This window comes from Phyllobates terribilis, unplaced genomic scaffold, assembly GCF_046119375.1.
Source record: "Phyllobates terribilis strain yellow unplaced genomic scaffold, ASM4611937v1 Scaffold_11__3_contigs__length_659146591, whole genome shotgun sequence".
NCBI lineage: Eukaryota > Metazoa > Chordata > Amphibia > Anura > Dendrobatidae > Phyllobates > Phyllobates terribilis.
In genome coordinates, this window is record NW_027362771.1 from 638,424,082 (window position 1) to 638,447,173 (window position 23,092).

Below are 23,092 nucleotides of genomic sequence, written 5' to 3' on the forward strand. Positions count from 1 at the left end.
ACTAATACAACAAGTCCCACACACAGCTAGAAGCCCAATATTTTTTCAGAGGTAGATGCAGAAAAAAATATATTCAGTTTGCAACCTGATGGAGGTCAGTATAGATGGACTAATACAACAAGTCCCACACACAGTTAGAAGCCCAAATATTTTTTCAGAGGTACTGTAGATGCAGATAAAAATTATTTTGAATTTGCAACCTGATGGAGGTCAGTATAGATGGACTAATAGAGAAAGTCCGACACACTACTAGAAGGCCAAATATTTTTTCAGAGCTAGATGCAGAAAAAAATTATATTCAGTTTGCAACCTGATGGAGGTCAGTATAGATGGATTAATAAAACAAGTCCCACACACAGCTAGAAGCCCAATATTTTTTCAGAGGTAGATGCAGAAAAAAATATATTCAGTTTGCAACCTGATGGAGGTCAGTATAGATGGACTAATACAAAAGTCCCACACACAGCTAGAAGCCCAATATTATTTCAGAGGTAGATGCAGAAAAAAATATATTCAGTTTGCAACCTGATGGAGGTCAGTATAGATGGACTAATACAACAAGTCCCACACACAGCTAGAAGCCCAAATATTTTTTCAGAGGTACTGTAGATGCAGATAAAAATTATTTTGAATTTGCAACCTGATGGAGGTCAGTATAGATGGACTAATAGAGAAAGTCCGACACACTGCTAGAAGGCCAAATATTTTTTCAGAGCTAGATGCAGAAAAAAATTAGATTCAGTTTGCAACCTGATGGAGGTCAGTATAGATGGACTAATAGAATGATGCTATGCCCAAAAGATTTTACTTCACTAGGTGCAGTAAAAAAATTGGTATTCTATACACAGGTGGTATATCTTGCAACACAGATAGGCTACTCCACTGACTAACACACTCTGCAATAGGCCAAAAAGGATTAGCTTTGCTAGATTCAGCCAAATGCTGTGAAAAAAACTTGCACAGCACTGGCACAGACCTGCCTGGCAAAAATTGATAGGAACTGATGTAACCTAGTCCTGAAAAGGACTCCAATTACAATTAGTCTTTACTCCCACAACCTATCTATTTAAGAGCACAGACCTGCCTGATAAAAGTCGTAGGAAATGCTGTAACCTAGTCCTTAAAAGGACTGCAATCACAACTATTCCCTACTCCCAAGCTATCTGTATATTTGTGCGAAAATTGGCTTGAAATTAACAAGGTATAGCGCACACAGCAACAGCGGTGCCGTCTAACATGCAGCTGCAGCAGTGAGAAAATGGTGGCGACGGGGAAAATGGCTTGGTCTTATAGGGCAAGGACATGTGACATACACTGCCAATGACACATGCCCTTGCTTGTGTGAAAAAAAGCACTTCGCTCCGTGTGTGCGCTGCTGATAGGCTGACAGATTGCACCTCCCCACTGTAAATGCGGGAAAGAGAAAAAAAAATGGAGATCTTCATTGTTCCTGCAGAGATCCATCCCCTGCCCCTCCCCCCACCCCGCTGTACACTCAAACTGCGTATTAACATTAATTTTCATCATTACTGAGAAAAAATCCAGTTATGATTTTGGTGCACGAACAGTTATCGAACATAACCTCGAACAGCCGAATTTTTCTCAAATTGTTCGTGTTCGCCGAACGGCTCGAACACCGCCCAAAACAGCTCGAATTTGAGATTGGCGAACAGTTCGAGTAGAACAACCCTCATCTCTAATCAGGAGACTGATAGCTACAGGAGAATATTCAAACATGCAACTTTTCGACCACTTTTTATTGTATTTTCTTGGAGAAAGTTTTTCCTGTTTAAGTAATCATTGTATAAGATACTGTAAGGCGGCGGTGTTCACACCATGCAGTAACTGAGGCAGTGACCCAAGCAAGTCCAACATACACAGCTTTATTTCAGCAACTAACAGAAAGTCCTCCGGTTCGCAGCCAGGTTAACAGAAAGTCCATACACAATGGTTGCCGTGGGCAATGGCCGTGCCGGCCGCTCAGAGCCTGACAGGTGCAGAGCATTCCCAGGCGTGGGTTCAGCCACCCTCAATCCTGCTGAGGTTTCCTGCTGTGCTCCTAGCAGGTTGCAACATAGAACCACACTAATCCTTAGTGAAGGGATTTTGAAGGACCTGTGGCAAGAGCCACTGGAAAACCCAGGTTGGCTCCTCCCAGAAATGAAGGCCCTGCCAGGTTTTTACTAATCTGCCTTAGCCAGATAGCCTGACTAGGTCCATGCTCACCTTCTTTCCTGCATTGCTGCCGCAGGAGCGTCTGTGACTGCAATGCACTCCAATGCTTTTAATAGGTCAATGTACATATTCTGGGGAGAAATAACGTCCCTTGTATACGATACTGGCCACTGACTCACAATACATATTTTTATAATTTATTAGTTTTGGCAAACATCAATAATTAGTATATTTTTTTCATGGAGTGTTTATGGTTATTTTGATGTCCTACCCTTCAAAGCTGTAAAGGGAAGGGAGCTTCTGAGAGCAACAGTCAGGAGTGAATTTAGGGCAGTGCAGCAGACCATTTGTATGTTGTTCTCATTGAAGTTGGTTAAGCCCTGGGTGTGATTCGGCATTTCCCTGTCCATCATAGATGATGAGTTGTGCTGTACCGAAAGGATGTCCTGATCTGGAAAATTGGGAACAGTAACAAATCAATATGAAACATCTCTAGTTGGTAATTTACCAGGCTGCATGCTTAAGGATGGCTTTCCAAATGTCTTGGTTTCTCAGACTGTATATAATAGGATTGATAAAAGGAGTAAACACAGTATATAGCAGTGATAGGATCTTACTCATGGTGAGCGTTCGGCCTTTTGTTGGGAAAACATAAACACCAAACATGGTCCAGTAGAATATGGAGACCACAGTGAGGTGGGAGCTACAGGTGGAGAAGGCTTTCTGTCTACTAACACTAGATTTAATCTTTAAGACTGCTGATATAATATAAATAGAAGACAATACTATGATTATGGTTGGAATTATTACAATTGGAATGACCATAACATAAATCTCCAAGTGAACAATGAAGGTGTCAGAACAGGAAAGATCTAGTAGGGGAACAATATCACAGAATAAATGGTCAATGATATTTGGACCACAAAAGTTTAGTTTTGCCATTTTTATAATGTAAATCAAAGCAAAAGAAAATCCAAGCATCCAACAGATAACAGATAATATGACACAAAGTGCTATTGTCATGATGGTGGAAAAACGGAGAGGATTACAGATGGCCACATATCGGTCATAAGACATCACAGCGAGGAGGAAACATTCAAACACTTCTGGGGCACAAAAAAAGTACAACTGAGTGAAGCAATCAATAAAAACAATGGATCCCCCATTATTGAGAAGAATTTGAAGCAAATTAGGAACAATATTTGTAATCACCAGAATGTCACTGATGGACAGCTGGGAGATGAAGAAGTACATTGGAGCTTGGAGGCTTTTTGTGGTGGACACCAGAGTGGTGATCAGAATATTACTGCATATTGTCCCACAGAAAACCACGAGGAGAAGACAGAACAGTGGATTTCTTAAACTTTCTCTGATTTGAAAGCCTAAAAGGAAAAGCTCAGTCACCACAGTCAGATTGTTCTCCTGTACACAAAGCAAATTTTAATTACAATGTAATAAACTGAAAACAGCAAAATAAAATAGCTTGATGGCTACAAGATTCCTGCTCTAGATACCTATAGAATTCCTGGTGACACAATCCTTCCTAATTGCTAAGACAAAGAAACTGAAGAACTCACATGAGCGCGGCCTCTTCAGACACCGGAGACGAGCTCCATAGACTGTCTATCCAGACCATCGTTAGACTTCAGCAAAGCACCGCAGCACCTTCATTTTATCAGTTAGGGGGAGAGTGTTTCATACTAACTAGACTCCTATCTATCAAAACTGTCTCTATAACATGTGAGTAGTTTTTTTGCAATTAAATGAAAGAAATTATGAAGTGGTGCTCGCTTTTAAGCTTTTTGTATATTGTTTAGAAGTTTAGAAAAGCATCTAAAATACAGTAATATGTATGAACAATTCATATCTAAACTAATTTAATTTGTTAAAATTTACCAAATTTCCCAACCTGGATTTTGACTATTTTATTTATGTAAATTCAGTAAAATTCTGGTTTGTCAGTTACTGTTTTACTGGATAAATATGGGCCAGGATAAGGTTAAAAAAAAGTAACAAGTCATAGTCACCTACCTTTCACCCATCCCTGCTGCAGAAGCTTCCTGATGATTCTCTGCTACCTTCCTCAGGCAATAGCTTTGCTCAAGTGTCCTTTAACTCTTCAAGGTCGCTTTTTGCACCAGGTAGGTCCAGGCCAACTTTCTGATATTATGACTCAATAAAATCATGTAATGTATCAGCCTACATTACTTCAATGGACAGAAGTGTTGGAGAAGAATTAAGAGAAGACCAACACTAGATCAAGGGCAGAAAAATCCAGAACTAGAGGTGAGCTGTGATATCGGTGAGCTGTGGTGGTACTTACAGGTGAGGAGCAAGGTGAGTATGTTTTGTTTTTGTTTTTTTAACAATTTCCACCCATCATTGTATTATACTTTGGGATTGGGAGACTTCCAACTGTGATTGGGGCTCATTTGAATAGCATTGAATATAAATTTAATGCAAATTTTCCACCCTGAATTTCTTAGAATTTGCCAAGTTTGAATTTTGGCAGATTTACTCACCTGTATACAATAGTTAATTATGAGAGAATTCCTTTCGATTGTCATATTCCAAATTAGATAATAGTAATACTTTTTCCTATTTTTTTAATATTGTAAATCAATAATTTTGAAATGAATCTTAAGCAATCTGCATTAGGCATTATCACAAAGATGTTCACTGGCAATACTTACATCAGCAGCTTCTTTATTATTCATCATTAGTAAATATCACATAGATATATTATATTTTACAAATCTCATTTCTTATGTGAAGAATTTCCCCTGGGGCAACAGACAACATCATAATCGTGCCTCAGTATGCAGTCACTAGATACATGAATATGGGCTTGAATGGATGAAAGTCTGGATACTTATACAGTACAGACCAAAAGTTTGGACACACCTTCTCAATTAAAGATTTTTCTGTATTTTCATGACTATGAAAATTGTACAATCACAATGAAGGCATAAAAACTGTGAATAAACACATGTGGAATTATATACTTAAGAAAGTGTGAAACAACTGAAAATATGTCTTATATTCTACGTTCTTCAAAGTAGCCACCTTTTGCTTTGATGACTGCTTTGCACACTCTTGGCATTCTCTTGACGAGCTTCAAGACGTAGCCACCGGAAATGGTTTTCACTTCACAGGTGTGCCCTGTCAGGTTTAATAAGTGGGATTTCTTGCCTTATAAATGGGGTTGGGACCATCAGTTGTGCTGTGCAGAAGTCTGGTGGATACACAGCCGATAGTCCTACTGAATAGACTGTTAGAATTTGTACTATGGCAAGAAAAAAGCAGCTAAGTAAAGAAAAACGAGTGGCCATCATTACTTTAAGAAATGAGGGTCAGTCAGTCCGAAAAATTGGGAAAACTTTGAAAGTGTCCCCAAGTGCAGTTGCAAAAACCATCAAGCGCTACAAAGAAACTGGCTCACATGAGGATCGCCCCAGGAAAGGAAGACCAAGAGTCACCTCTGCTTCTCAGGATAAGTTTATCCGAGTCACCAGCTTCAGAAATCGCAGGTTAACAGTAGAGTTGAGCGTTGTTCTACTCGAACTGTTCGCCAATCTCAAATTCGAGCTGTTTTGGGCGGTGTTCGAGCCGTTCGGCGAACACGAACAATTTGAGAAAAATTCGGCTGTTCGAGGTTATGTTCGGTAACTGTTCGTGCACCAAAATCATAACTGGATTTTTTCTCAGTAATGATGAAAATTAATGTTAATACGCAGTTTGAGTGTACAGCGGGGTGGGGGGAGGGGCAGGGGATGGATCTCTGCAGGAACAATGAAGATCTCCATTTTTTTTTCTCTTTCCCGTATTTGCAGTGGGGAGGTGCATTCTGTCAGCCTATCAGCAGCGCACACACGGAGCGAAGTGCTTTTTTTAACACAAGCAAGGGCATGTGTCATTGGCAGTGTATGTCACATGTCCTTGCCCTATAAGACCAAGCCATTTTCCCCGTCGCCACCATTTTCTCACTGCTGCAGCTGCGTGTTAGACGGCACCACTGTTGCTGTGTGCGCTATACCTTGTTAATTTCAAGCCAATTTTCGCACAAATCTACAGATAGCTTGGGAGTAGGGAATAGTTGTGATTGCAGTCCTTTTAAGGACAAGGTTACAGCATTTCCTATGACTTTTATCAGGCAGGTCTGTGCTCTTAAATAGATAGATTGTGGGAGTAAAGACTAATTGTAATTGGAGTCCTTTTCAGGACTAGGTTACATCAGTTCCTATCAGTTTTTGCCAGGCAGGTCTGTGCCAGTGCTGTGCAAGTTTTTTTCACAGCATTTGGCTGAATCTAGCAAAGCTAATGCTTTTTGGCCTATTGCAGAGTGTGTTAGTCAGTGGAGTAGCCTATCTGTGTTGCAAGATATACCAAATGTGTATAGAATACCAATTTTTTTACTGCACCTAGTGAAGTAAAATCTTTTGGGCATAGCATCATTCTATTAGTCCATATATACTGACCTCCATCAGGTTGCAAATTAAAACTAATTTTTATCTGCATCTACAGTACCTCTGAAAAAATATTTGGGCTTCTACCTGTGTGTGGGACTTGTTGTATTAGTCCATCTATACTGACCTCCATCAGGTTGCAAACTGAATATATTTTTTTCATGCATCTACCTCTGAAAAAATATTGGGCTTCTAGCTGTGTGTGGGTCTTGTTCTATTAATCCATCTATACTGACCTCCATCAGGTTGCAAACTGAATATAATTTTTTTCTGCATCTAGCTCTGAAAAAATATTTGGCCTTCTAGTAGTGTGTCGGACTTTCTCTATTAGTCCATCTATACTGACCTCCATCAGGTTGCAAATTAAAACTAATTTTTATCTGCATCTACAGTACCTCTGAAAAAATATTTGGGCTTCTAGCTGTGTGTGGGACTTGTTGTATTAGTCCATCTATACTGACCTCCATCAGGTTGCAAACTGAATATATTTTTTTCTGCATCTACCTCTGAAAAAATATTGGGCTTCTAGCTGTGTGTGGGACTTGTTGTATTAGTCCATCTATACTGACCTCCATCAGGTTGCAAACTGAATATATTTTTTTCATTCATCTACCTCTGAAAAAATATTGGGCTTCTAGCTGTGTGTGGGTCTTGTTCTATTAATCCATCTATACTGACCTCCATCAGGTTGCAAACTGAATATAATTTTTTTCTGCATCTAGCTCTGAAAAAATATTTGGCCTTCTAGTAGTGTGTCGGACTTTCTCTATTAGTCCATCTATACTGACCTCCATCAGGTTGCAAATTAAAACTAATTTTTATCTGCATCTACAGTACCTCTGAAAAAATATTTGGGCTTCTAGCTGTGTGTGGGACTTGTTGTATTAGTCCATCTATACTGACCTCCATCAGGTTGCAAGCTGAATATATTTTTTTCCTGCATCTACCTCTGAAAAAATATTGGGCTTCTAGCTGTGTGTGGGTCTTGTTCTATTAATCCATCTATACTGACCTCCATCAGGTTGCAAATTCAAAATAATTTTTTTCTGCATCTAACCCAGCCAATAGTTTTGGCCTAATACCACAGTTTGGCCACTCAGCTCTGCTCGGTTACGATCCATTGTTTTTTTGTGCAAACAACTCCAGAGTTGTGAATTAGTTAACCACCAAAATGTGTGGAAAAAGGCCTGCTGCTGGTGGAAAGGGGAGTAGGCGTGTTGGGAAGGGGAAAAAAGGTTGTGTCCGTGGGGTAGGTGTTAAAGCAACAGTAACATCTGCAGAAGAAAGACCATCTTCCAGCCAAACTAAAATGTCTACTTCTTTTAGCGGACAATGTGATAAGATCCCTTTCTTACAGACACGCCAATCGCTACAAATTCCAGATGAGGCACAAAAACAGCAGGTGCTTCAACGGATATCAAGTGCTCCTTTAAGTGGGCTCTCCTCCACATCAACTTCAACATCACAAATACTCCAGTCCTCAAAGGTGTCACCCAAATCGCACTTGCTTCCTCACAGCTCCCAAATCTCCAGCTGCCCGTCTGAGTATGAGGTAGAACAGATGGTTGAGTCTGCAGAGCTGTTTACTCATACTATAGCCTGGGAATCAGAGGTCGACTCCAGCGCTTCTGTGAATCCAGACGAGGAAATGATCTGCACTGATGCCCAGAATCTTTATGAGTCGGATCCAGGACCAGACGCAGAAGGTTCTGACCATAATGTAGACCCTCATTCCAAAACTGTAACTCCTGTTGGTGGAGACAATGAGGAAGACGATGATAAGACTCAAATACCTGATTGGAGCGACAACTTTAGTTTTTTGTCAGGGCAGGAACAGGTTGGCTCTGAGGACGACGGGTGTGATAACGCACAGGGTGATGATGATGAGGTCGGAGATCCCACTTACTGTCAACCCACAGTCAGCCAAGAGATGAGGTCAGCAGAGGAGGTGGAGGAAGATGCTAGTGACGACGAGGTCAGGTTGCGCCTTCCTGGACAGAGACGTAGTACTGGAAGCACGTCAACAACTGCATCCTCAAACACAACTCTGCCTCTCACCACAAGTCATGGTGGCTCTTCAGGTCGCATGGGTGCTAAGCCTTGCATAGCCTGGGCATTTTTTCAGATCGATAAAGATGACCCAACTCGTGTTATCTGTAACATTTGTCAGCAAAAGCTAAGTAGAGGCCAAAAAATACATAGTTTGAGTACTTCATGCATGAACCGGCACATGGACATGAAGCATAAGTTGCAGTGGGAAGCTCAGTGTGCTACAATGCGGCCTAGCCGGCCGGGCCAACCACCGTCTGCCATATCTTGTGCATCCGCGGCCTCTTCATCCTCTATGACTGGGGGGACAGCAGTCACACTTATTTTGGGGCGCAGACCTGCCACCTCTTTACCCGCAACAGCCAGCGTGATTGGCAGGTCATCATTTTCTTTGGAGGTGGTAACACCAGCTGGTGTTGAGCGCTGTCCGACATTGATAGCATCACCTTTGGATCAAGGCAACCTAACATGTCCGCCTGCATCTTCCTCACAGACCGGCAGTTTGCCGGGGACACCCTTATCAACCCAGTCTAAGCACAATAGCCAGCCCTCGGTCCCTCAGATGTGGACAAGTAAAATACCATTTCCTCCTAGCCATGAGAAAGCTAAGAGGTTGAATTTCACCATCTGCAAGCTCTTAGCTACAGAAATGCTGCCTTTCCGCCTGGTGGACACAGAGGATTTTCGAGACCTTATGTCCGTCGCAGTGCCCCAGTACCAGATGCCCAGTCGGCACTACTTCTCAAAGAAAGGTGTGCCTGCGCTCCACCAGCATGTCGCACATAACATCACCGCTTCTTTGAGAAACTCTGTGTGTGACAGGGTGCATTTCACCACAGACACTTGGACGAGTAGGCATGGACAGGGGCGTTACATGTCGCTGACTGGGCACTGGGTAACTATGGTGACAGCAGGACAAGGGGCTGCTGTCCAAGTCTTGCCGTCCCCACGAGTTGTGCGTCAATCCTCTTTATGTCAAAGTTCCTCCACTGCTTCTGCCTCCTCAACCTCCTCTCAGTCTTCCACCTGCACCCAAAGCCTGTCTGGTCATGCCACAAGCTTTCTAACTGCGAAGAAGGGATCCTGCACACCTCCTTACTATGCTGGCAGTAGGGCTCAACGTCATCAGGCGGTTTTTACATTGAAATGTCTGGGAAATGTGAGTCACACAGCTGAGGAGTTGTGGTCAGCACGGGAGAACCAATTTCATGAATGGTTGTCTCCACTGGACCTGAAACCAGGGAAGGCCGTGTGCGACAATGCTGCAAACCTGGGTGCGGCACTTCGCCGGGGCAATGTCACACACGTGCCTTGTATGGCTCACGTGTTGAACCTGGTTGTCCAGCAATTTTTAGGCCACTATCCCAGACTAGATGGCCTTCTGCAGAGGGCACGGTCGCTGTGTGCTCACTTCCGCCGTTCGCATCCCGCAGCTCAGCGACTTACATCTCTACAGAAGTCGCTGGGCCTGCCACTTCACCGGCTAAAATGCGATGTGCCTACCCGGTGGAATTCAACTCTGCACATGTTGCAGCGACTGTGGCAGCACCGACAAGCCCTGGTGCAATACGTTCTGACGTATAGCCTGGGCCAACGAGATTCAGAGGTGGGGCAAATCACGCTGGAGGAGTGGTCTCAGATCAGGGACCTATGCACCCTTCTGCACAGTTTTGAAATGGCGACGAAGATGTTTAGTGCTGACGATGCCATTATCAGCATGACTATTCCGGTGATTTACATGCTGGAGCACATGTTAAACAGAATTCGGAGTCAGGTGGTGGCACAAGAGGAGGTGGAGGAAGTAGAGGAGGAGGAGTTGTATGCAGAAGGGCTAACATCTGCAAGGTCCAGACGGTCGGCAGCACCAAGGCGGCAGGCATGTGAGGGTGGGGGAGATGGTTTTACCAGGGCGCATGGTAGCAGCCAAACTAGTGAGGAAGATGCAGGAGCCCAGGAAGAAGTGGAGGACGAACTGATGGAAGACTCATCAGATGAGGGAGACCTTGATCACATTTCTGTTGTGCGAGGTTGGGGGGAGAGGACAGAGGAAGGAAGCATGATTGTTACCTCACCACCAACACAACAGGGACTTGGTGCTCCTGGATGCGCAACACACATGAGTGCCTTCTTGCTGCACTACCTGCAACATGACCCTCGAATTGTGAGAATTAGAAATAATCCTGACTACTGGGTTGCCACACTGTTAGATCCCCGGTACAAAAGTAAATTTGCAGAAATTATTCCTGCCATAGAAAGGGATGCACGCATGCAGGAGTATCAGCAGAGACTGTTGCAGAATCTTACATGTGCTTTTCCACAAAATACCAGTGGTGCACGTAGTGAATCTCACAGTTCCAACTTGCCAACCGTGGGACCGTCAAGTGTTCAGCACTCAAACCGTAACAGAACCACAGTATCTGCTGGTAACATCAATTTTGCGGAATCATTTCACCACTTTTTTAGCCCATCCTTTGCAAGGCCACAGGAGACAAGAAGTCTGACACATAGTCAACGCCTAGAGACGATGGTACAGGAGTATCTCCAAGTAAACATTGAAGCCACGACTGTGTCACTGGACCCTTGCTCTTTTTGGGCTTCCAATCTGGATAAATGGCCGGAGCTAGCCACTTACGCCTTGGAGATCTTGTCATGCCCCGCAGCCAGCGTTCTGTCTGAACGTGTGTTCACCGCTGCTGGTGGTGTGCTGACAGATAAGCGCACGCGGCTCTCCACTGATAATGTAGACAGACTCACGTTCATAAAGATGAACAAATCATGGATCCGAAACGACTTTTCTACCCCTGTGTCATCCTGGGGAGAGTAAAAGCTTGATGATTGGTTAAAATCACCCTACCAACCGTTTTAAGCTTTCAAATTACTAATCATGTTTATCTGTATCTTGACTGGAAAATAATTTGGGCTTTGTAGCAGTGTGCAGCACTGATCCTATTAGGCCATCTATACTAAAGCTTCACCAGATTTAAAATTAAAAATAATTTTTAGCTGCATCTAGCCCGGAAAATAATTTTGGGGCTCCGAGATGTGCAAGGCACATAAGTGACTTCTTGCTGCACTACCTGCAGCATGACCCTCATATTGTCAGAATTCGAAGTAATCATGACTACTGGGTTGCCACACTCTTAGATCCCCCAAACTTTTCGATCAACCTTTTCATTTTAATAAAGACCAAAAAAATGGTCATTTTTGAAATTATAAGCATTAGCAGGTTGTTAGAAACTGAAATCAAACAGTTTTCAACTCAAAACTTTATTGTAGGTGATGTTACATTTTCACATAGGACCCCTTGTTCGAAAGGAGCTTCTGAACTCTCTCGTCCATTGAATTTGTCAGGTTTTGGATGGTTTCTGCTTCAATTGTTTTGCATGAGGACAGAATACCCTCCCAGAGCTGTTGCTTAGATGTGAACTGCCTCCCGCCATCATAGACACTCCTTTTAATGATGCTCCAAAGGTTCTGAATGGGGTAGAGGTCAGGGGAGCATGGGGGTCACACCATAAGTTTGTCCCCTTTTATGCCCATATCAGCCAGAGATGCAGATGTTTTATGTGCAGCATGAGATGGTGCATTATCATGCAGAAAAATGATCTTGCTGTGAAATACACGGTTCTTCTTCTTGAACCATGGCAGGAAGTGCTGTTTGAGAAAATCCACATACATTATGGAGTTCATCTTTAGCGCCTTCAGGGATCCTAAAGGGGCCGACAATCTCTCTCCCCATGATTCCAGCCCAAAACATTACTCCACCTCCTCCTTGTTGGCGCTGTAGCCGTGTTTGCGTGGGGTGTCCATCAACCAGCCATCCTCCACTCCATCCATCTGGACCATCGAGCGCTGCACGGCACTCATCCGTGAACAAAACAGTTTTGAAATCAGTCTTCATGTAATGTTTGGCCCACTGGAGCCGTTTCTGCTTGTGTGAAGTGGATAGAGGAGGTCGACAGGATGGCGCATGCACAGCTGCAAACCTCTGAAGGACCCTGCATCTTGTTGTTCGGGGGACGTTGGAGGCACAAGCAGCTTCAAAAACTTGTCTGCTGCTATGACAAGGCTTTTTTGCCGCTGCTCTTTCAACCTGACGTAATTGCCTGTAGGAAAGAGTCCTCAATTTGCCCTTATCAGCACGCACACGTGTGTACTGTGAATCAGCTACATACTTCTTGATTGCCAAGACACTTCATCCTGATCATCGCACAATGTTGATTGTAGTCATGCCTTGACCTAAACACTCCACAATTTGTTGCTTCTCAGCAGCCGACACATCCTTTTTCTTTCCCATTTTGGCAGAAAATGTAGGCTGCTTAATAATGTGAGAGAGCCTTCTTAAGTAGTCTTGCCTTTCATTGGACACACCTGCCAAACTAATTTGCACAGGTGTCTGCAATTGCTTACAGTGATATAAAGAGCCCTGACACACATCACCATCAATGAGTTTAACTGACAAACAAACAAATTCTTCCCTTATCACTCCTAAACACTTTTTGCATAATAATTTGGAACGCAGTGTACATGTGCTTTTCCACAAAACACCAGTGGTTCACGTAGTGAATCTTACAGTTCTAACTTGCCAACCGTGGTCTGTATGGAGTTGTTCAATAAAGGGCCCAAAATTAAGATAACATAGATGGGAGAGGTCTCTATGAATAGGAATTCCTAAGTATTTGATACCCTGTGAGGGCCAGGCAAAGGGAAAGTTGGACTGGATGGAATCCTATATGGATTTGGGGAGGGAGACATCGAGGGCCTCAGACTTCGCTGCATTGATTTTAAAATTTTACCATGTAACAAAGTGATCTATTTCAGCCATAACAGCATGGATGGATATATGTGATTGATAGTGTTGAGCATTCCGATACTGAAATATCGGGTATCGGCCGATATTCGCGGTATCGGAATTCCGATACTTAATTCCGATACTATTGCAATATCGTATACCGGAATCGGAAGTTCCCATAATGCAATGAGACATTTTCATTTTATTCAGCCAATGAGGATCCTAAGAAGTGTGGGCACATCCTGTTAGGCATGTAGGCATCTTAACTAATGGCATGGCTGTGATTGGCTGCTGAAATGATGTCATGATGCACTATAAAAGCCACCGCCGCCATTTTGAGCTCACTCTGCTGTGAATTCAGTTAGGGATAGGACGCTGTTGTTCTGAGGGACAGTTTTAGCTACCTATTTGCTCTATACTGCTTTACCCAAGCTACTTTCTAAATCACTGTGCCTTGCAGTGCTAGTGCACAGTTCCCTGTGCTGTTCACCGCTATCTGCAAGGTCTGTGTGTGTGAGTGCAGCTCACCCTGTAGTGTGTGCTTCAGCCAAGTCTGGTTGTAGTGCACTCAGTGTGTGTCACTGCCTCATACATTGTCCTTTTTTGCCAATTCATAATTTTTCCTGATATCTCCTATTAGTGTGGTGGTTCCATCTGTATTCAGCTAAATTGGTTCCAAACACACTATATAGGAGTAGATAGAGAAATTTTTTTCCGTCTTGCAGCACTAGTGCACAGTGCTCTGCATCTGTACTGTTCACCGCTGTCTGCAAGGTCTGGTGTGTGAGTGCAGCTCACCCTGTAGTGTGTGCTTCAACCCCGTCTGGTTGTAGTGCACTCAGTGTGTGTCACTGCCTCATACATTGTCCTTTATTGCCAATTCATAATTTTTCCTGATATCTCCTATTAGTGTGGTGGTTCCATCTGTATTCAGCTAAATTGGTTCCAAACACACTATATAGGAGTAGATAGAGAAATTTTTTTCCGTCTTGCAGCACTAGTGCACAGTGCTCTGCATCTGTACTGTTCACCGCTGTCTGCAAGGTCTGGTGTGTGAGTGCAGCTCACCCTGTAGTGTGTGCTTCAACCCCGTCTGGTTGTAGTGCACTCAGTGTGTGTCACTGCCTCATACATTGTCCTTTATTGCCAATTCATAATTTTTCCTGATATCTCCTATTAGTGTGGTGGTTCCATCTGTATTCAGCTAAATTGGTTCCAAACACACTATATAGGAGTAGATAGAGAATTTTTTTTCCGTCTTGCAGCACTAGTGCACAGTGCTCTGCATCTGTACTGTTCACCGCTGTCTGCAAGGTCTGGTGTGTGAGTGCAGCTCACCCTGTAGTGTGTGCTTCAACCCCGTCTGGTTGTAGTGCACTCAGTGTGTGTCACTGCCTCATACATTGTCCTTTATTGCCAATTCATAATTTTTCCTGATATCTCCTATTAGTGTGGTGGTTCCATCCATATTCAGCTAAATTGATTCCAAACACACTATATAGGAGTAGATAGAGGAGCCTTTCTGCAGCATTGGGCCCTGCAGCCCCAGCCAGATTAGTATTAGCCTATTTTTTGCAGCCTCATCTATTGCATTGTAGGTTACCTTCCTACATTGTAATAGCTACAAAAAGTTTGTGATACTATCGTTATTACATCTTTAGGCACATCCAGTGTCTTTTTGTGACAAAAAAAACCTAAATAAAGTTCACCAAACACTCCACTTTACAGTTGTGTAGGCCACATTAGCTCATATTAAAGTCTAGTCCACACTTTATAAAATTAGTGTTTCTTATACCTGTTAGCAGCTGTTCAGGAATAAGCACACTAAGCCCTTAGTACTTTTCTGCCTATCTTTATCAGTCTACCAAGATGAAGAAGGCAGGAAGTAAGGCATGTGGTCGTGGTCGTGGGCGTGGGCGTGGAGTTTCTGCAGGGAGAGGACGTGAGGATTCTGTGCCTGCAGGGAGAGGACGTGGGGATTCTGTGCCTGCTGCGGGCACCAGTGACTCAGCATCCCCCAGTTTTACCAGGGAACAGTCCTTTATGCGCAGCTTTGTAGGAGCTAGCCGTACCCCACTGCTGCGCGAGGACCAAATTGAAGCCGTTGTCGGATGGATGGCAGCTAACGCATCGACTTCAATTAGTTCCAGATCCTCTCAGGTCCTGAGCACTGAAGAGCACCCATCTGTCTCTTCACCACCTGCCAAATTGCCCAGGCAGTCAGAGAGCCCTGGACAGGAGCCATCTCTACTTCTGTTCTCTGAATCTCTTGGCTTGGAAAGAGGGGGCCAGCCAAGCAGAATTCGAGAATTTGAAGAAGAGGTAGTATGCAGTGATGCGCAACCGTTTTGTCTCTCTGAATCTGAAGAGGCGGGTGGGCCAGTGCCTATGGTCAGCAGCACACCTCAGTACGCATCTGATGATGAGACTCAGGTGCCACTTTCTGGTGCGTACTGTGCTGTCGAGACTACCCAGGAGAAGCAGTTGTTTGAAGAGGGTGGTGTAGATGATGAGGTCCTTGACCCATCATGGCGTGAGGGACAGGAAGGTGGTGGGAGCAGCTCTGAGGAAGAGATTCCCCGAACGGCCCAAAAAGGAGGGAGAGGGAGGGGGCAGACTTGGTTGCCTGTAGCCTCCACTTCGGCACCCATTAGGAGCATGGCTCTTCCAAAATCCAAAGCGGGCGCTCCCAAGACTTGCAGTGCCTGGTCCTTTTTTGACACAGTTGCAGATGACATTTGCTTTGTCAAATGCAAGCTGTGTAATCAGAAGGTGAAAAGAGGGAAAAGTGTCAGCAACCTCAATACCACAAATATGTGGAAACATGTGCGGACCAAGCACGTGGTGGAGTTACACAAACACACTGAAGACCTAGGCCAACCTACAGCGCCACCTACCACCTCTTCAGCTCGTGTTGTAGCCTCTTCCTCCAGCTCACACACAGCTGGTTCGGCTTCCTCACAGGATCGCCATGGAAGAATCTCTGGCACTGTTGTACAGAGACACAGTGTAATTCCACCCACAGCACCACTTTCCCAGTCATCCTCACACTCCCAGGCCAGTCTACAGCCATCGTTAGCACACGCATGGGAGAAAAGGCGCCCATACTCGGCAAACCACCCCTGAGCACAGGCTCTGAATGCTGGCATTGCTAAACTACTGGCCCTTGAAATGCTATCATTCAGGCTGGTGGAGACTGACACATTCCGTAACTTTATGGCATTGGCAGTCCCACAATACAACGTGCCCAGCCGCTTTTATTTCAGCAGGCAAGCCGTCCCTGCCCTGCAACATCATGTGGAGGGAAAAATTAAACATGCGCTACAAAACGCCGTCAGTAGCAAGGTCCACCTGACCACTGATGCGTGGACCAGTAAGCATGGACAGGGACGATACCTTTCCCTCACTGCCCATTGGGTAAATGTTGTGGAGCCGGGTACAGATCTTGAGAGTGGCGCTGTACGTGTTCTGCCAACTCCAAGGATTGCAGGAATCCAGTCTGTACACATTGACTCCTCCTCATACTCCAGTTCCTCTGAATCAGCGCTGCAGGAGCCGTCACGGTCTACCTCCACATCGACCCGTGAACGGTTACCTGTTATGATGACCGATATGAGCACAGCCGTGGCCAAACGTCAACAGGCCGTATTAAAATTAATTTCTTTGGGGAATCGAAGCCACACAGCGCAGGAGCTCTGGAATGCCATCAAGCAGCAGAGTGACGTGTGGTTTGTGCCAGCGAATCTCCAGCCAGGCATGGTAGTGTGTGACAATGGCCGAAATCTGGTGGCAGCTCTGGGCCTAGGCAACCTCACTCACATCCCATGTCTGGCACATGTGCTCAACTTGGTCGTGCAGAGTTTTTTGAGGGACTATCCGGATCTTGATGCACTGCTTCACAAGGTCCGCATAGAGTGCGCTCACTTGCGGCGTTCCAGCAATGCAAGATCACGCATTGCAGCTCTGCAGCGCCGATTATGTCTTCCGGAACATCGCATCATATGTGACCTACCCACCAGGTGGAATTCAACGTTACATATGTTGGAGAGGTTGTGTGAGCAGCAGGCAGCAGTAATGGAGTACCAGCTGCAGCAGGCGCAAACAAGTCGCAGTGCGCGCCGTTCACACTTCACCACCACTGAGTGGGCCTCTATGAAGGACATTTGCCACGTTTTGCGTGCCTTCGATTATTCCACGCGGATGGCGAGTGCAGATGATGCACTAGTCAGCATGACTATCCCCCTTATCTGCCTGCTTGAAAAAACACTGCAAGCACTAAGGGACGAGGTTTTGGAAGAGGTGGAGGATGAGGAGTCACAAATGCCATCTGCTTCTCTACAGTCTGCGCAATGTGGTTCCTCACAAAGGCCTAGGCAGGGGACACTTTGTGAGGAGGATGAGGAGGAGTCAATGGATGAGGAAGACATCTGTCCAGAGGAGGGAGGTACACAATGCTCTAGTAGTCAGTATCTAGAGCGAGGGTGGGGTGATGCAGAGCAGGCAGAGATCACGCCTCAAGCAGGGGACAGCGTTTCTTGGCCAGTTGGCAGTCTGCAGCACATGGTTGATTTCATGCTGCAGTGCCTCAGAAACGACCGCCGCATCGCCCACATTCTCAACACGGCTGATTATTGGGTGTCCACCCTCCTAGATCCTCGCTACCGGGACAACTTACAAAGCCTCATAACACCATTGAACCGGGAGCGTAAAATGCGGGAGTACCAAGACGCACTGGTGCATTCCATCATGTTCTCCATTCCAACCGAGAGCAGTGCTGCTAGTGCTTTACAAAGCAGCTCAGTGCGTCGAGGCAGTGGAGGAAGCTCTGCACAAAGAGGGAGCAGAAGCAGCGCCTCAGCACAAGGCAAGACCAGTATGGCCGAAATGTGGCAAAGTTTTGTGTCCCCGCCGCCACAAATGTCTACACCATCACAGACAGCTCCAGTCAGCAGGAGGCAACGTTTCCGTCAGATGGTGACAGACTACATGTCTTGCCCTCTTAGTGTACTCCCAGACGGCTCTTCTCCCTTCAAGTTTTGGGTCTGTAAGCTGGATACATGGCCAGAGCTTAGTCAGTATGCACTGGAGGTGCTAGCTTGCCCTGCTGCTAGTGTATTATCGGAACGCGTCTTTAGTGCCGCAGGTGGTGTACTAACAGACCGTCGCATGCGACTATCCTCCGATAACGTTGACCGGCTTACTTTTCTCAAAATGAACAAGGCCTGGATCTCTCATGAATTTGCCAGTCCTCTTCCAGAATAAATAATTGGTTGGCAACAGTATCCAGGTCTCCTGTTCTGTTCATGTTTCTACCACCTGAACTGTAATCCCTGAGCTCCAACACCGCCAGTTGGCGCTCGGAAGTGCCGTCTGCACAGTCAACACTTGCTGCCGTGTTATTGGGGTTCAGTAACGTCAGCTGTTCTCCTGCTGTGCGGACGGCAATTTCTCCTGATTTGTCCACATCCACTGTACTACACATTTTAAAGTTGCTCCAATTACTCCTCTGGCTCCTCTGTTTTCATTCTTATCCCTGGGCTCCAGCACCGCCAGTTGGCGCTCGGAAGTGCTGTCTGCACAGTCAACACTTGCTACCATGTTATTGGGGTTCAGTAACGTCAGCTGTTCCACTGCTGTGCGGACGGCAATTTCTCCTGCTCTGTCCACATTCTCACTACTACAGATTTTAAAGTTGCTCCAATTACACCTCTGGCTCCTCTGTTTTCAGTATTATCCCTGAGCTCCAACACCGCCAGTTGGCGCACGGAAGTGCCGTCTGCACAGTCAACACTTGCTGCCGTGTTATTGGGGTTCAGTAACGTCAGCTGTTCTCCTGCTGTGCGGACGGCAATTTCTCCTGCTTTGTCCAAATCCACTGTACTACACATTTTAAAGTTGCTCGAATTACACCTCTGGCTCCTCTGTTTTCATTCTTATCCCTGAGCTCCAACACCGCCAGTTGGCGCTCGGAAGTGCCGTCTGCACAGTCAACACTTGCTGCCGTGTTATTGGGGTTCAGTAACGTCAGCTGTTCTCCTGCTGTGCGGACGGCAATTTCTCCTGCTTTGTCCAAATCCACTGTACTACACATTTTAAAGCTGCTCGAATTACACCTCTGGCTCCTCTGTTTTCATTCTTATCCCTGGGCTCCAGCACCGCCAGTTGGCGCTAGGAAGTGCCGTCTGCACAGTCAACACTTGCTGCCGTGTTATTGGGGTTCAGTAACGTCAGCTGTTCTCCTGCTGTGCGGACGGCAATTTCTCCTGCTTTGTCCACATCCACTGTACTACACATTTTAAAGTTGCTCGAATTACACCTCTGGCTCCTCTGTTTTCATTCTTATCCCTGGGCTCCAGCACCGCCAGTTGGCGCTCGGAAGTGCCGTCTGCACAGTCAACACTTGCTACCATGTTATTGGGGTTCAGTAACGTCAGCTGTTCCCCTGCTGTGTTCACGGCAATTTCTCCTGCTCTGTCCATATTCACTGTGCTACTTATTTAAAACTTGCTCCAATTACACCTCTGGCTCCTCCGTTTTTAGTATTTACCCTGGGCTCCAACACCGCCAGTTGGCGCTCGGAAGTGCTGTCTGCACAGTCAACACTTGCTGCCGTGTTATTGGGGTTCAGTAACGTCAGCTGTTCCCCTGCTGTGCGGACGGCAATTTCTCCTGCTCTGTCCACATTCTCACTACTACAGATTTTAAAGTTGCTCGAATTACACCTCTGGCTCCTCTGTTTTCATTCTTATCCCTGGGCTCCAGCACCGCCAGTTGGCGCTCGGAAGTGCTGTCTGCACAGTCAACACTTGCTACCATGTTATTGGGGTTCAGTAACGTCAGCTGTTCCCCTGCTGTGCGGACGGCAATTTCTCCTGCTCTGTCCACATTCTCACTACTACAGATTTTAAAGTTGCTCCAATTACACCTCTGGCTCCTCTGTTTTCATTCTTATCCCTGGGCTCCAGCACCGCCAGTTGGCGCTCGGAAGTGCCGTCTGCACAGTCAACACTTGCTGCGGTGTTATTGGGGTTCGGTAACGTCAGCTGTTCCCCTGCTGTGTTCACGGCAATTTCTCCTGCTCTGTCCATATTCACTGTGCTACTTATTTAAAACTTGCTCCAATTACACCTCTGGCTCCTCCGTTTTTAGTATTTACCCTGGGCTCCAATACCGCTAGTTGCTGCTCAGAAGTGCCGTCTGCACAGTCAACGCTTGCTCCAGTGTTATTGGGATTCAGTAACGTCAGCTGATCCCCAGCTGTGTGTCCGGCAAATTCTCCTGCTTTGTCCACATCCACTGTAGTACGGATTTAAAACCTCCTCCAAATACACCTCTGGCTCTTCTGTTTTTAGTATTTACCCTGGGCTCCAGCACCGCCAGCTGGTTCTCGGCAGTTCCATTGGCTCTTGTACCTTCTGCTACCCATCCGGGTTCCAGTACCGTCAGCTGGTTCTCGGCAGTGTCTTTGGCACGGGTACTCCCTCCTGCCCAGCCTGGTTCCAGCACGCCAGCTGTTTCCGGGTAGTGTCAACGTCACTTTGCCTCCAATGCGTTGTCCTGTCGTGTTGCGGTCGGGTTAGCCGACTCTATGGTGCCTGCAGTTTAGGTGACTCCTATGTGGGCTGCGGGATCTGGCAATGAAGGCTGGTTCCATAGTGCCAATAGGACAAGCACCCTCTGTAGGACTGTGGGTTTTGGTAACTGCGGCCGGCTCGCGGCCTTGAACTTTTTTTTTACATGGGTACCTTCTGCTACCCATCCGGGTTCCAGTACCGTCAGCTGGTTCTCGGCAGTGCCTTTGGATTAGGTGCCTCCTTCTCGGTATCCAAGTTCCACCAACGTCTGCTGGTCCTTGGTAGTGCTTTCTGGCACAGGTACCTCCTGCTTAGTAACCGAGTTCCAGTAACATCAGCTGGTCCTCGGTAGTTCCATTGGCTCTTGTACCTTCTGCTACCCATCCGGGTTCCAGTACCGTCAGCTGGTCCTCGGTAGTTCCATTTGCTCTTGTATCTTCTGCTACCCATCCGGGTTCCAGTACCGTCAGCTGGTCCTCGGTAGTTCCATTTGCTCTTGTATCTTCTGCTACCCATCCGGGTTCCAGTACCGTCAGCTGGTTCTCGGCAGTGCCTTTGGATTAGGTGCCTCCTTCTCGGTATCCAAGTTCCACCAACGTCTGCTGGTCCTTGGTAGTGCTTTCTGGCACAGGTACCTCCTGCTTAGTAACCGAGTTCCAGTAACATCAGCTGGTCCTCGGTAGTTCCATTGGCTCTTGTACCTTCTGCTACCCATCCGGGTTCCAGTACCGTCAGCTGGTCCTCGGTAGTTCCATTTGCTCTTGTATCTTCTGCTACCCATCCGGGTTCCAGTACCGTCAGCTGGTTCTCGGCAGTGTCTTTGGCACGGGTACTCCCTCCTGCCCAGCCTGGTTCCAGCACGCCAGCTGTTTCCGGGTAGTGTCAACGTCACTTTGCCTCCAATGCGTTGTCCTGTCGTGTTGCGGTCGGGTTAGCCGACTCTATGGTGCCTGCAGTTTAGGTGACTCCTATGTGGGCTGCGGGATCTGGCAATGAAGGCTGGTTCCATAGTGCCAATAGGACAAGCACCCTCTGTAGGACTGTGGGTTTTGGTAACTGCGGCCGGCTCGCGGCCTTGAACTTTTTTTTTACATGGGTACCTTCTGCTACCCATCCGGGTTCCAGTACCGTCAGCTGGTTCTCGGCAGTGCCTTTGGATTAGGTGCCTCCTTCTCGGTATCCAAGTTCCACCAACGTCTGCTGGTCCTTGGTAGTGCTTTCTGGCACAGGTACCTCCTGCTTAGTAACCGAGTTCCAGTAACATCAGCTGGTCCTCGGTAGTTCCATTGGCTCTTGTACCTTCTGCTACCCATCCGGGTTCCAGTAACATCAGCTGGTCCTCGGTAGTTCCATTGGCTCTTGTACCTTCTGCTACCCATCCGGGTTCCAGTACCGTCAGCTGGTTCTCGGCAGTGCCTTTGGATTAGGTGCCTCCTTCTCGGTATCCAAGTTCCACCAACGTCTGCTGGTCCTTGGTAGTGCTTTCTGGCACAGGTACCTCCTGCTTAGTAACCGAGTTCCAGTAACATCAGCTGGTCCTCGGTAGTTCCATTGGCTCTTGTACCTTCTGCTATCCATCCGGGTTCCAGTACCGTCAGCTGGTCCTCGGTAGTTCCTCAGCTTTCTTGTACCTTCTGCTACATTTCCAAGTTCAAGCTTTTTGAAATGGTTCTTGGTAATCACTCTGGATCTCCCTGACGAGGACCCTGAAGACGAGGACCCTGAAGACCAACCCTAAGAAGACGAGGACCCCGAAGACAATGACCCTGAAGACGAGGACCCTGAAGACCACCCCGAAGAAGACGAGGACCCTGAAGACCACCCCGAAGAAGACGAGGACCCTGAAGACCACCCCGAAGAAGACGAGGACCCCGAAGACGAGGACCCAGAAGACCAACCCGAAGAAGACGAGGACCCCGAAGACGAGGACCCCCGAAGACGACGACCCTGAAGACCACCCCGAAGAAGACCAAGAAGATGACCCTGAAGAAGTTGACCAAGAAGACAAAGAAGAGAAGACAAGCACCAAGATACAG

At 46.3% G+C, this 23,092-nt stretch overlaps 1 protein-coding gene across 1 annotated transcript; it reads right to left on the reverse strand.

The window, feature by feature from the left end:
* Positions 1–2,679: 2,679 nt before the first annotated feature.
* On the reverse strand, positions 2,680–4,742 carry LOC141167583 (olfactory receptor 1500-like). Its single transcript, XM_073654972.1, has 2 exons — positions 4,698–4,742; positions 2,680–3,597 (listed from the first exon to the last, which is right to left on the reverse strand). Exons 1-2 carry the CDS (start codon positions 4,740–4,742, stop codon positions 2,680–2,682), a joined length of 963 nt encoding a protein of 320 aa, XP_073511073.1.
* Between the last annotated feature and the right edge of the window lie 18,350 nt (positions 4,743–23,092).

Coding starts and splice junctions, on each gene's coding strand:
- LOC141167583 (XM_073654972.1), bottom strand. CDS start 4,742: ATGACAATCGAAAGGAATTCTCTCATAATTAACTATTGTATACAG. Junction 3,598..4,697: donor TAATTAACTATTGTATACAG/GTGAGTAAATCT, acceptor CTTTGTGTACAG/GAGAACAATCTGACTGTGGT.